The 15,561-nt window shown below is 38.6% G+C and overlaps 1 protein-coding gene across 1 annotated transcript; it reads left to right on the top strand.

Moving 5' to 3' along the window:
* Window positions 1–176: 176 nt before the first annotated feature.
* LOC129754035 (uncharacterized) lies at window positions 177–6,593 on the top strand. The gene has a single exon (XM_055749891.1). The coding sequence runs from the start codon at window positions 177–179 to the stop codon at window positions 6,591–6,593; it is 6,417 nt and encodes a 2,138-aa protein (XP_055605866.1).
* The last annotated feature ends 8,968 nt before the right edge of the window (window positions 6,594–15,561 follow it).

Raw genomic sequence — 15,561 nt, 5'->3', positions numbered from 1 at the left:
GGTTCGGATAGAAATCTCACAAGGGAAACCAAATTGTATGTAGCACTTTCCTAATAATGATTACTTCATATCACTAATAATAATAAACGTTTACAGTTTTGAAGCGTGCTGAACAGCAAAGCTGTCTTAATCAAGTTTCTTCTACTTCCGAATCAACAATCTTCAAAAAATTTGTTATGGCATCTGCAGAGCCAAGAAACTCCACAGACGCACATTGTCTGCACTGCGATAAACCAGATAACGATCGGATGGTTGGGTGTGACTTGTGCTCGAATTGGGCCCATTACGAGTGCGCCGGTGTATCGGACTCCATCGAAAATCCCGATCGTTCGTGGCGATGCCAAGCATGTACATCGGTACCCTTGGCACCAAACGTAAGTTCCCAAAAATCGGATGCTCGATCAGTTTCAACGCGTAGATCGCGTGTGGACCAGGAACTAATGCTGTTGAAAGAACAACATGAGCTCGAAATCAAGGCATTGGCCGAAGAAGAGGCCGCTGCAAAGAAAAAGGCAGAAGAAGATGAAGCAGCAAGAAAGCGACAAGCGACTAGTGAAAAGGAATTGCGGAAAAAAAGATATGACATGGAAGCAAAGTACATTAAGAAAAGGTTTGAAGCAGTAATGGAAGCAGGAAGTGGAAGTGTCAGTAGTAAAAGAAGTAGTAGGGAGAAAGTATCGGAGTGGCTAGCAAACGGGACCACGGGTAATATGGGGCAAAACGCGCCGACCGAGTGGGAGTTACCACAGCAGCCATCTAGTAGTTCAGCCCAAGCTTTTCCGGCATCAGCCCTTCCTAACGAGGTTCAAAACATATCCAGTTTCACCTCAGCCGAGATTATTTCACACACTATAGTAGCACCAACATCTTCATCCACTCCTCACGCTAGTTTGGTAGTTCCATCTACAGTAACAACCAGCAATCAGGTAGCGTTTTGTACAACTAGCAGCCCACATATTCGGAATGATCCAGCTGTTGGGTTGGCTTCTGGGATCCATCTTCCGTCTGCCATTCGCTGGTCTTCAAAGGAAATTTCTCCGACCACGATGCTACAAATGATCAGCAACGAAAGACAAAATCAGCTACAGAACGATCTTGTTTCGAAGGCAGCTATTCGTAGCACACCCAGACCTTACCCGCCACATTTGGCCATGAGAACTGATTCTAACATCATGACATCCGTATGCAGAGGATCGATTCCTTCGGTGACGACAGCCGGACCTTACGTTTCAACCGGAACTATTCCTAAAATTCCAAGTAAAATTTACGCTCCACGCTGCACCGCCGTACACAATCCTATAATCAACACGCCAGAACCACTTCCAGTTTCGATTGAATCGAGTCGCAATTCAAATAGGTATCCCGGATTCACGCAAGGTTTCAATCATGATATCGCACATGACATCTCTACAATCGTATCTCCTTTGGCTCAGTTAACGATAGTTGAGCAACACCAAAGACCATCATCATCCATTCCTACTGGTGGCGAATTACACAACACAAACAGAGCTCTTCCCACATCAACACACGGTGTTCCATTCCCGATAATGGCAGATGAATCGGGGAAGAATGTGATCAGTTATCAAATGCCTTCAGCAGCCCAACTCGCAGCGCGTCAAGTGATAGCCCGTGAACTACCCTACTTTTCTGGCGATCCACAAGACTGGCCGTTATTTTACGGCACGTACCAGAATAGCACGATGTCCTGTGGGTTTTCGTATGCTGAGAATTTGTCCCGATTGCAACGTTGTTTACGTGGACCGGCCTTGGAAGCGGTTAAAAGCAAACTTACCACCCCAGAGTCCGTTCCTCAAATATTGGATATATTGAAGCGACTGTATGGCAGACCAGAAATAATTATTCATTCACTGCTTAAAACACTTCGGAAAACTGCTCCACCGAAAGAGGACAACCTACGCTCCATTATAACATTCGCATTGGCCGTTCAAAATACGGTTGATCATATGATAACCACAAATCTTTTGGAACATCTATGTAACCCGACTTTGATACAAGAACTTGTTGAAAAATTACCTCCGCAAATGCAGATGCATTGGTCCTGGTTCAAACGTCAGTACACAACCGTGAATCTCGAGGTGTTCGGCCTGTTCATGACAGAACTCATGAACACTGCCAGTGACGTTATCATGCCAGAAGTTCCCACGAGAAATGAAAATACGAAAAAAGTTGGTAAGGAAAAACATTCGCTCTTTACACATGTGGCTATCGATAATCCAACAGAGATCTCATTGCAAACGGAATATCCTAAGAAAGCGTGCATTTTTTGTGGCTATACTGGCCACGAAATCGTTAACTGCGAAATATTCCAAAGTCTGAACAAAGACGCCAGGTGGAACGCAGTAAAAGAGAAAAAGCTCTGTCGCCTTTGCCTCATCCCTCACAAAAAATGGCCTTGTCGCTCTACGAGACAGTGTAATGTTGACGGTTGTCGTGTTCGTCACCACCCCCTGCTACATCCACAATCGGCCGCAAACCCAAGTACTTCCGCTGCGTCGAACGTCAGTATTGCTCATCACCATACCGGATGTTCTTTTTCACTTTTCCGTTACCTCCCCATCGTTGTGCAAGCAAATGGCAAGTCGATCGAAGTAATTGCTTTCCTAGACGACGGCTCATCTTCCACTATGCTGGAAGCTAGCGTTGCAACCGAGCTTGGAATTGAAGGGCAAACCGACCCATTGTGGTTGAGTTGGACGGGCAACGTTACAAGAGAAGAGAAAAAATCGCAAAGAATATCGGTGATAGCTTCCGGTCTTTCGCTGAAAAAAATGTACAGATTGAACAATGTTCGTACAGTAGAAAAACTACTGCTTCCTTCGCAATCTATGGACTACGAATATTTGAAAAATATATACCCACATCTGCGAGGATTGCCAGTTAAAGGGTACGCGAAGGTCACACCTAGTATGATAATCGGTATTGAACACGCAACTCTGTTAACTTCCTTGAAAATCCGAGAAGGTGGTGCGAATGACCCGATCGCAACTAAGACGCGCTTAGGGTGGTGTGTTTTTGGGAAACAATTGATTGGATCACAAGCTATCGAAACCGTTAGTGTGCATTGTGAAGCGGAGTCCTGCGATCGTGAATTACACGAATTGATTAGACGACTACTGAAAGTAGAAGAATCCAGAGCGGAAGGTCATGTAACCGATAGTGAGAAACGTGCTCTGGCCATACTCGAAGCGACTACGCGACGGGTCGACGGTCGATTCGAGACCGGTCTACTATTCAAGCACCCGGAGCAACGTTTTCCAAACAGCTTCTCAATGGCAGAACGCCGATTACAGTCCCTAGAGAAGCGTCTAGCTAAAGACCCGTTTTTAGAAAACAAAATACGCGAACAAATACAGCAATATTTGGAAAAGGGTTATGCCCATCTAGCAACTACGCAGGAGTTACAAAACACAGATCCGGAGAAGACATGGTACCTTCCTCTTGGGGTGGTTCAAAATCCCAAGAAACCCGAGAAGATTCGATTGATATGGGACGCTGCAGCTCGAGTGCAGGGGATTTCGTTCAACGATGCTTTGCTCACAGGTCCAGATCTCCTCACATCGCTGCCTGATATCCTCGTGAGATTTCGGCAAAGGGACATCGCTATCACCGGAGACATCAAGGAGATGTTCCACCAAATCAGGATTAGAAATCCTGATAAGCAGTATCAACGCTTCCTTTTCCGTGAAAATCCGCACCAACAACCGCAAGTCTACGTGATGGACGTGGCTACCTTTGGAGCAACATGTTCCCCGTGTATAGCCCAGTTCGTGAAAAACCGCAACGCAATGGAATATGCCACTGAATTTCCGCAAGCCGCTAGTGATATAGTAAATGAACATTACATGGATGACTACCTGAAAAGTGTAGACACACCAGAAGAGGCTGTGAAAATAGTCAACCAAGTAAAACTAATTCACGCGCAAGGTGGTTTTGAAATTAGGAATTTCGCTTCTAATTCTACCGAAGTTTTAGAAAAACTTGGTGAATCCAAAGATACACGAGAGAAGGTTTTAAGCCTGGAACAGGGGATAAGTACCAAAGAAAAATCTGAACGAGTTTTAGGCATGGTTTGGAAACCCCACACAGATGTCTTCACCTTCGATGCCACGTTCCAAGCGGAAACGATGCGAATTATCGATCTCAAAGTCATTCCTACTAAGCGGCAAGTTTTGAAAATAGTTATGTCACTTTTCGATCCCCTTGGATTGATAGCCCATTTCATCGTACATGGGAAGATTTTAATGCAAGAAATTTGGAAGTACGGTTGTGACTGGGACGAGCATTTACCAACAGAACTACATGCAAATTGGTTCAAGTGGAGTGAAAAGCTGAAACAATTAAATGAAATAATTATCCCTCGATGTTTCTTCAAAAACTCGCCTCCCAAGTGTCTAAACACTCTTCAACTTCACACTTTTGTGGATGCGAGTGAAATGGCTTATTCCTGTGTAGTGTATGGTCGTATTTTAGATAATGGAATCCCAAAATGTGCGATCATTGCAGCGAAAACGAAAGTGGCACCATTGAAGCCGCTTTCTATACCACGTCTTGAGTTACAAGCGGCCGTGGAAGGTAGCCGCCTTACTCAGAAGATAATGAACGCTTTGACTCTCCCAGTTAGTGAAAGGTTTCTCTGGTCAGATTCAACAACAGTCCTGTCCTGGTTGCGGTCCGATAGTCGACGTTATCATCAGTATGTGTCGTGTAGAGTTGGTGAGATACTACGAAACTCTTCTATCAACGAATGGAGGCATGTACCGACGAAACTCAACGTGGCGGACGAGGCCACAAAGTGGAATGCCGAGCCTAGTTTCAGCCCTCAATGTCGATGGTTCACTGGACCAGAATTTTTGAGGAAACCGGAATGCGAATGGCCATCTAAATTTAAAGTTATTGGTAATCCTGAAGAAGAAATGCGAGCAGTCTTCATGTTTCATGCTCAAACCTTCAAACCTTTGGTCGATTACTCTCGATACTCACAGTTCAATAGATTATTGAGAGCGATAGTATATGTTTACAGACTAGTCGCGTGGTATCAAAGGCGCCCTAGAAAAGGAATTTTTGAAGCCGATGAAATCGCGTCAGCTGAAAACTTTTTATGGCGACAGGTTCAGTTGGAAACATATTCGGAAGAGTACAATATTTTGCTTCAAAACCTCAATAACCCTCTTGAAGAACAAAAATCGATAAGAAAAGGAAGTTCGTTGTACCAAATGACTCCTTTTATGGATGATCACCACGTGATGCGTATGAATAGCAGAATAGGAGCCGCTCCTGCAACTCCGTTAGAAGGTAAATATCCAGTCCTTCTGCCAAAAGATCACCGATTGACCTACCTGCTCATACATCAGTACCATCGTCGTCTGTTGCACGGGAATAATGAAACAGTAGTCAATGAGATGCGTCAGCGTTTTCGCATTCCTCATTTGCGTACGCTAGTGAAACGTGTTGCGAAAGAATGCCAGTGGTGTAAAGTTAAGAAAGCCCTCCCTAAACTTCCCATTATGGCACCCTTACCTGCTGTTCGACTGACACCATTCGTCAAGCCCTTCACTCATACCGGAATAGATTATTTTGGTCCGCTAATGGTCAAGCAGGGGCGTAGTTTGGTTAAGCGTTGGGTGGCACTGTTTACATGCCTTACTATAAGAGCAGTACATCTTGAACTAGTGTCCAGCCTTTCGACCCAGTCTTGTGTTATGGCCATCCGCAGGTTCATCGCGCGAAGAGGTTCTCCAGGTACATTTTACTCCGACAATGGGACCAATTTTTTGGGCGCGAACAACCTTCTCGTTAGTCAGATTCGTAATGCCCACGAAAACTGCGCCGTAATATTCACTAATGCACGCACGCAATGGTTCTTCAACCCTCCTGCGACTCCCCATATGGGAGGCCCATGGGAACGTATGGTAAGATCCATAAAGGCCGCAATGGATGTCATATCGGACCATCCACAACATCCCAGCGAAGAAGTCTTAGAGACTGTAATGCTTGAAGCAGAATCTATAGTGAATTCTAGACCTCTCACTTACGTCCCTTTAGATGCCGCAGAATCAGAGGCCTTAACCCCGAACCATTTTATACTCTATGGCAGTACTGGCATCCATCAACCTGTGACTCCGTTAGAGATTACCAACAGGACATTACGGGATAGCTGGAATTTGGCTCAAACACTGGTCGACAAGTTTTGGGTAAGGTGGGTCAAAGAGTATTTGCCGATGTTAACTAAGCGAACGAAGTGGTTTACTCCGACCAAGCCGTTAAAACCAGGTGATCTGGTCATGGTAATCGATCAACAGAAGAGAAATGGCTGGGTACGAGCACGCGTTGTTAGTGTGATTACTGCACCAGATGGCCAAGTGCGAAGGGCTGTGGTTCGTTCAGCAAATGGAGACACTATGAAATCGGTAGCCAATTTAGCACTCTTAGAGGTAGATGGACCTTCGCCAGACCAGGCAGGATGTAATCTGGAGCCTTCGGAACTACACGGGGGGGAGAATGATGAGAATACCCCTGGGCTGAATCATGTTAGTGGCGTGAGTCCCGACTGCTCCCTATATAGTGACATCTAAGTCATCTCAGTCAGTTTGTTTACAAGAGGAAAACAAAAAACGTGATCCAAGCACAATTTAAGTACGTTGGAGGAGAACTATTTAGCCGTCGTTTATTCTTAGATTTTCATTTTAAATATTGTTCTGAGCAGTGTTGATAAACAAAATTGCAGTAGCAGGTCTAATTTCATAAGATTGATCAGTTGCTACGATTACTTAAAATTCAGGCGAATAACGGAGTTCCGTGGTTCAAGTTCTGCAGAGAAAACATTTGATTTCGCGAAGAAGTTATAGCCTATGCTAACAGGCACTACTTGAGTTGGTTCGGATAGAAATCTCACAAGGGAAACCAAATTGTATGTAGCACTTTCCTAATAATGATTACTTCATATCACTAATAATAATAAACGTTTACAGTTTTGAAGCGTGCTGAACAGCAAAGCTGTCTTAATCAAGTTTCTTCTACTTCCGAATCAACATTAGTAAAATGTCTTAAAATCCCATTCGCACTTCAGACTCAATGCAAGTCGCTAAAGAAGTTCAATCTATCTAGAATTTTGCATGTTATTTTCCTTTGATACAATGTTCATTATAAACCTGGAGTTTCATTAAACGTATAATTTTTATTATTTTCTAGCCCAATTTAAGTAACGCTGTTGTACACTGTGATTCTCCCATTTTTATTCAAAGAGTTGTAATACAGTTAAAGTAAAATAATCTAAGCTTCTAAAGTTTCCAATACACCTCTTGAATTCTTTGTTTTAAATAAAATTTTATAGTTCTTAGGAAATATTTTTTTTTAATCGATGAATCTAGTCTAAAACTGTAATAAATTTCAATTTTTTCCAGAAAATGAATTTCTATATTTTTGTCAAGCTCAAATTTACATAAATCAACAGTATTGTTGGCAAAAGTGAAATACAATTGATCGATAGCAAGCTAGCCTGTAGCGCCTAAGATCCATCATTTCTATTCTACTATTCACTGAAATTCTTTTTTATTATTTAAAAGAACATTTAATAGGTATTATGTATTAATGATATAATAAAACAATCATAGCTTTTACAATTTTACATCAATTATGATAAAACATCAAGAAATGAATGGTTTGAATGAAATCCATAAAAACTTAAAAAATTTAAAATGCATAAATCTGGCCTTAATCCGTCGATGAAATTGAAATTTCTCCTGAAAAAAAAAACGTTTTTCATTGTTTTGTTCATTAATATAAATTTCAACAGTGCTTCAATTCTTAAGCAAAAATTTAATTCAATTGATTAATCGAAAATGTATTATCTTTAACATATGAAAAAAATTGAAATTGATGTTATGTAATGGAAGATGTACGGATTTCAGTGCAAGTACTTTCACTTTTAACTTAATTTTATATTTTAAATTCTATTGAAAAGTGTTCTGATATGATTGAATTTTATCTGAGGTAAACAAAATTAAAAGATTGCCATAAACAAGTGATATCATCAAAAATATTTTTTCTAAAGTGCGTATTCATTCACATCAAAGCCTAGAAATATTGTAGAATTATTCCAGAAAAAAGTATGAAAAAAAGAATAGATTTTCAATATTTCGTTGGAAACCAATCAAAGGGTGTTGGACTGTTGTTATTTATGCATCTTAAAATTTCATTTACCTTGAATAAATTCTCCAAGATAAACACATTTGATTTCAAATTCATGTAACATTTGGATAAGACTAATTATACCGAGAATATTCCAAATACATAATAAATTTTAAATTAAGTTTTCATATAGAAAAAAATTTTTCAGAAGACCCAAATCACTAATCTTTCCAGACTTTGTCAATTTTTAATGTTTCAAACTAACAAAAACTTGAAGCAAAATAAAAGAACAAAATTTTCAAGAAAAATAAATACTATTCCATTGCACTGGAATAATTTTATAAATAAAAATTTATAAATATGGACTACAAATCTTAAGAAAAACAAAACGTAGGGGATTCACCGATTAAATATTTAAATTTTGCCTGAAAATTGTTCTTTTAAAAATCTTCTATAAACACACCGTAAATAGTTTTGAAAAGCTTATTACCCGACTCAATTATGAATTTCAGATATTTTCCAGCTACATCATATGTTTTCAAGTTATTCGAAGTTCAAGATCTTATTTTTGAAAAAAAGATGTCTCGGAAAAAGGCTCTAAATTAGTCATTAAGTGGTCGAAAAAATATCACTAAGTAAGTAAGCCTAAGTTAGCCGAAGTTAGAAGTTATACGTTGCAAATACGGATATTTAAAAAAAATTGAAGATCGTATCTTCAAAAAATGTTAAAAAAGTGGTGTGAAAGCCATATTTTCCATGCAATCATCCGCCTAAGCTATTCCAGTCACAGTAGAAAATTTTTGAAATGTACATACCTAAAGATGAGGTAATTTGTTACATTTAGACGTCTTTAGATTTTTTTTTTAAATGCGAAACACAACATTAATGATGACTTTTCGAGGTAAGCTGGTTTTCGAACTTTTTATCAATCTGCATTTTCTGAAACAATTCCTAGCCGTAAATTAAGGTTTTCGCTGGATTTTGAGTAGGTTAACGTAAGGTTTTAGCAATAAAACTATATGCCAAAGAAAGGAAATTTTATACCGGTTCTAGTTATGTCACTGGATTGGCGTTGCAATGCTAGAACAAATATGATAATTTAAAGAATAAAGTCCTCTCTAATTTTGCGAAGTCAGCACAAATTCTTGCTCGGCAGACGGGTGAAAGAAAACGAAAAACAAACAACATTAGCTCAAATTTTCTGGTTTTACTTTCAGAAATATTTTTATCATATTTTTGTCAATGCAGTTATATCCCCTAAAACGGTATTGAATATTCTTTCTTGTGCCTTTAGTGTAATTGCTCAACGTTAACATACTCAAAATGCAGTGCAAACCTTAATTTTTGTGCAGGAACTGTTTCCGAAATACATATTGATAAAAAATTCGTAAAAGCTACCTATGAAAAGTCGTCATAAATCTTGTGTTTCATGTTTCGAATTTCCAAAATCTAAAACATTAATTTTTAAAATTTTATACTGTAACTGGAACAGTTTTGGCGGTTGATTAATTGAAAAGTACAGGTTTTACACCACTTTTTATATTTTTTGTGGCCATGATCTTGAATGTTTTTTTTATTTAAATTCCACACATTTAGCTTCCAACTTCAGGTTTTTCAGGCACTAAGTGAATTTTTTTTCGAGAAATTAATCAATGGTTCACAACCTTTCTCCGGAGCATGTTCTTGAACTTTGAATAACTTGAACATAAATGATTGTATCTGAAAATTGTATGAGCATTATATTTGAGTAACGTTATAAGTATTCTAAAACTATAAATTTTGTAGGAATCGGTTTAGAAACAAGAGAGTTCAAGCGAAAAAGGCTTAGCCGTCATTTGGCCGCTCGCGGCATGGATAAGTTTTTACAAAGTGTTGGTATGATTAGTGTTAAGAGTTGAATTCTTATAGAACAACTTGAAAACTTATCAAATATCAGAAAAATTATCACGGTTTGTGACCAAATCCATGGTGAAACTGGGTGTTTTAAAGTTTTCTTTTCAAAACGCACCTTCTTCAAGGGTTCTTTTTCTCATTGATATGGGAAATAAGGGCACAATGGCCTCCTTAAGGAGAACCCTTATTTAATTATAGTAAACAGCTAAAATATAAGAGTTACATCATTGTTTCGTGTTCAGACACTCAAAAAGTCTATCTCCCAACTGGCTGAAACTTGAAAAAGTAGATTAAAAATCGTTTAAAAATGCATTTTAAATATTTTGGCCGAAAGCTAAAATCAGTCACTGTAGGGGCATAATGAAAACATCTCCTGCTGGGACAGTATAAGCACCATTAATCGGGCACGATGAGCGTTTTTTTCCGTAGAATCTAGCAGCGAATTCAACTCGATGAAGTCATCTGAACTATATAGCTTCAGCTTGACTTGTTTAATCTGACGATTAGGCCTGTTCGTAAGTGTCTGAGAGATATAATTAGAGGACTCGAGTTCGAGTTCTGGAAAAAAATTTTCATTAACAATTCATGATCTATTTATTTTGCAATCAATCAAACAAAACAATAAAAATGCAATCCTCCGTAGAATTCTCCCTTATCATACTGTTTTTTAAAGTTATTCTTAATGGCGATAAGTTTCAACAATATTTTAGCAGCAGTCGTACCACGTTTATCAGCCAAAATAAAATGATTTGACGAAATTCATAAACACAGACCGAAACATTCAGCTGTTGCTGTTGTCAATAACATGAGGTAAAATTTGGATTTTTTATTTATTTTTTCAACAAAAACATAAAAAACTATTGTAAATCTTGAATACGAACTACCTTTTCAAAGTGTTACTTTTCAAAATTTGTATTTTCTATTTTCAATTTGAAATAAAACTTCAGGATTTTATGGAAATCATATTGCTTGAGAAAGTTTCACTTTAGAAAGAGATCTAGACTAAATATTTTAAGTTTCCGTTCGAACAAAATCCTAGCCACTGGTTTATCTCAACAAAATTCAACACGTAGTGGTAGAATTGCATTCCTACGAAAAACAACCTGTTAAAGAGCTACCCCAAAGATTCCATCAGACAACAGGACAATTTCACATCCTTGCCGTCCTCAGCATTGTCGTTCCGGTGCTGTTATTTTCCCTCCGTTTGTGCTGCGTTGTGATGAAAAATCAATTTTTATTACCACTCGGAGAGCAACAAAAAGAGCCAACCACTGAATACCTCACAAATGTAGGCAAACAATCCAACGCTAGTCAGTGAGTCTTCCACCAGTGCCCAAAAGTTGTCGGTGTTTCTTCTAGGATCGGGAACATTGCACTTTGCTTCACGCTGCTGCTGTTGCTGCGATGACGACGACAACGTTTTGAGATTGTACCATGAAACAGAACCGCAAGTAAGAACAATATCCATCCACATTTGGCAAATAAACTGGTCGGTGAAATGGATTTTTTTTCTATTCGGTGGATGGGAGAAAGTTGGGCGGAAAAATTGGGAGGAAACCCCCTCCGGACTGGACCGGAAGCACCGGAAAGAAAGAAGAAAGTAGTCCCACAACGAACCGAACGAAGAAGCGGGCAATGCTACTAACTAGGAGAGTTCGATTCCGCTGATAAAAGAGAGTAGCTAAGAGAGAACCAAAAATTGAGACGAGAAAGTAGATGTGATAGATGGAATCGGTTTTGAGGCGGGCAAGAGAATTTTCCCGGCAGGTGGGTGGAAAACCTACCACCCACTACTGGCTGGGCTGTGATGGATTCCTGAGGACGGCTGGACGGCGGAAGTGGTGAAGTTCGTGGTCTTCGTCGATGCAGAAAGCGCACTCACTCAATCGAAAAGAAGTGGGGAAGGAAATGGAAACCAGAACCAGCAGAAAAATAATCGAAAAAACTTTGAGATGGTTTTTTTTTTTGGCGCGGCAATTTTTCCGTGTCGGGATGAAATGAGATTTTTCTTCAGCTTTTATTCGTTTCCGTTTTTTTTAGAAAAGTCTGCTGGAGAGAGTGCACTCTCCGAAATTCGAAAGTCGAACGCTCGTAAAATCGACTTTTCCCCCGAAAAAAATGTGTTTTCCTCCATACATGGATCCCTTCGCGAGCTTCTGCCTTTTTCTAGATAAGAAATTCTTCCATACATATAGGGCTTATTGGGAGTATTGTTCGTCTCCGATTGTTGGATTCCGTTTCGTTGTTTTTTTGCACTCTGTTTCGCCGAAGGACTTCGATCGAAGCTGGGTGGCTTTGGGGCGGTAGCTTTGTGGAAAAATCGAACGGTTGAGCGTGTAAAGAAAACCGGAAAAGAGGCAGAAGAAGATAGATCTCACAGAGAGCTTTCTGCTGGTCCGAGGATTCGATTTTTCACCAAAGCAAATCGAATCAAAGCGCATTCGCGCGACCATACCGGATGTACTGGGGATGCTGTGGATGTTGGATGGCTCTGACTGTGTGCCGTTTTCGAGAGCCTGTATGTGTGCCGGGGATGCATCTTCAGAGTCAGCAGCATTCAATACTTCTGCTCCTGGCTCTTGAAGCCATACGCGGCGAAAGGCGGAGAGCTGAAAGCAGCAGCAAGATGCCGATTCGTTTGTGTGTAAATAACACTATAGATCGAGGACCAATCGATGCACAGCGGAGGATGAGAGTTTTCCCTTTTCCAACTTCCTCTTCCAACCCGGGGAGACCTTCGCAAATCCGGCCATCTATCAGGAGCAGCTATGTGCGCGCGTGAAATGGGGGATAAACCACCTTGTGCACTATACTTGTTTTGCTGCAGCCAAGGTTCTTTTTCCTTTTTTCCGATCTTACTCTGGGTTGGAGTTTTCTCTATGTACATATCGGAATTGGATTTCATCCCCCCTTACCATCGGCACAAGCTTTTCCGAACAACACCTCCCAACAGGTCCCAGAATAAGAGTTTCTACAGCAACGCCGCGCTTTAATCCTACTGGGATAAGGAGTAGTAGCACTTAGGAGAAAAAACTATAACGGAAATAGAGCATACTGAACATCGAATCCAAGTGAGTGGGTGGAATGGGGGGATGAACGAACATCTGAACTCTGAAGCTTATGCGGGATGGCTGTGTGGGGTTCCAACCAATCCCGGGACTAATGGCGATCGGGAAATTGGATTAAAGTTGATGGCTCGCTTGAGAGATGCTAGCTCCCGAGGAGATGCCGGGTTGAATTGGATTTGGAGTGATTTGTTGGTACTGCTGTTTTTGTTGATGTTGTTTTTGCAATTATTCCATAAGTTTGTGTGGTCGAATGGTGAAATTGAGTTCGGTGGGTTGAGGGCGGTTGATTCGACTTAGTCTAGTGGGAAAAATCACTATGCTCGAGGAATGTTCAAGTTCGGGACTTCAACTGTCAAATGTGATTGGTTCTTTGGAGGAATTCCATCTAATTGCATTCCCGTAACAAATCCTTTCAAAAATCAAATCCAATATATCCTTGTAATATATTTTGATTCTTTATCTAAAAATTTCTCAAAATGCTCCATTGTACATTTTTTTAATCTTATCATCTTTTTGACTGCTCGAACAAATCATTCGAAAGGAGAAAAGAAATATCTTAATTCATTTCGATAAAAAACTAAAAATAGAACAATACTTAATATTAATCACTAAGCAATACTATTTTATTCTAAAATGTGTTGTGAACCTAGGTTGAATGATTTTACTGAATCAAAGCAAACGAAAGCTTGTCTTAAAGTAAACCACGGTATATACCAACTTTTTTTATCATAAATTGGATAATGTTCAGATGTTATAAGATATATGTTTCAAATGTTTCACAAATAACTAACCATTTTCTTAAAATTTTCATGAATACTTTCACTTAATTTGCTCAAGCTGTACAAAAAGAGTTTTCAAACGATTTATGTTCAAGTTTAAAACTAAAATTTTTTTTAGCGATTTTATGTATTACTTCAGACCAGACTGGCATTGTTGAAAAGCAAAACATTACAAAAATTAAAGCATTAAGGTTTCAAACAGAGCTTTACAATTTTAATTTTTAACCATTTTTAAAAATTACCCAAAAGTTCAATTTTCATAAGATTTTTGTTGATGTCTATTTTGATATAAAAAAAAGCATGGTATATTTCGCCGGTGAAGCATAAAATAAACACTTTTCTTACTAAATTTGTTTTAATTGTTTATTTCCGAAAAATAGGTGTGTATTCAATTGAAATTTTTTTCTTCTAAATTTGCTCTGAATATTTGGATAAATTCAGTCAATTTGGAAATCTATGATTGACAGATGTTAAATACTAAAATAAAAACAAAATTCATTGTGCGTTAGAAAACTCTTTCAAAGTTATTGGAGTGCATAAACTGTATCGGTTAAGGGTTCAGAAATTTTATTTGAAAATCTATCGTAAAGACAAAATTCCAGTATCTACAGATGTTTAAACGATAAAAAAGTCACTTATCATAAGGTTGCCAGATTACCTGGTTTTATCCGGGTTTGCCCGGGTATTTAATGCAAAATTCGGCAACAGCCCGGCACGGCTTTGTTGCCTAGATTTCATTAAAAAAAGTGTAGTTTTTGCCTAGGTTTTTTCACTTTAATTAGCAAATCAAATTGTGTTGTTAAATTTTGTTTGTTCATGCCTAAAAAACGAAATTTTTCGAGCAAGTTTTAAAAAAAATCCTTAAAGGTTTTTTGGAAGCCTGAAATACAGTTTAAATTCTGTCGATAAATTTTGATGAAATTAATTTTTTCATGTTGTCCCCTTGATTTTCATTGATTTATTTCCGGGTTTTGAAATAATTTGCCTGAATTTTCGGTCGTCAATTTTGAACTAAAATGTCCGGGTTTTGCCAAGTTTTTTAATAAAATTGCCCGGTTTGTTCGGCCCGGACGAGTGCTGAAAAAAAACTGGCAACTTTAACTTATCACTTATATTGAGTCTTGCCTAAACTTTTCTAGTTTTTAAAAGTACATTTTGGGAAAAAACAATTTATTTGTATTATATTAAATCGCCTCATCAAAATATATGGTAGGTACACGCTGAATAATTTGTGGCTTTTTAAAGCATCCCTAGAGTAAAAGGGTTTGCAATCTCGATGATACTAAAAAAATGAACTAGGATAGGAGCCCAAAAATAAACATGAAGTAAAATAAACATGAGAAACGCTAATATTCATTTTTAACCAGAGTCTTGACTGCTTTATGTGATGAAAAAAGCGCATTGATTGTGTGAAAATTTTAACAATAATAATTTTTTCATTCGGTGTTCTTAGCTTTATCAACAAAAACTCTCTGGTTTTGTTTTATCTTTTTCCCCTTTTTTAAATTTCAAAAATTAAGGAAATTTTATCGTAACTTTTCTAATTTTTCTAGGTAATAGCACAGAATAAGAAAACTTTGGCAGCTTTAGACAATTTTGAGATGAATTTCAAGCCGTTTTTTGAGAGAAAATTGAATTTTCATCACTAATCGAATTGAGAGACTTTGTTTAAA

Source organism: Uranotaenia lowii, chromosome 3, assembly GCF_029784155.1.
Source record: "Uranotaenia lowii strain MFRU-FL chromosome 3, ASM2978415v1, whole genome shotgun sequence".
NCBI classification, from domain to species: domain Eukaryota; kingdom Metazoa; phylum Arthropoda; class Insecta; order Diptera; family Culicidae; genus Uranotaenia; species Uranotaenia lowii.
This window is presented reverse-complemented; position numbering and strand designations above follow the sequence as displayed.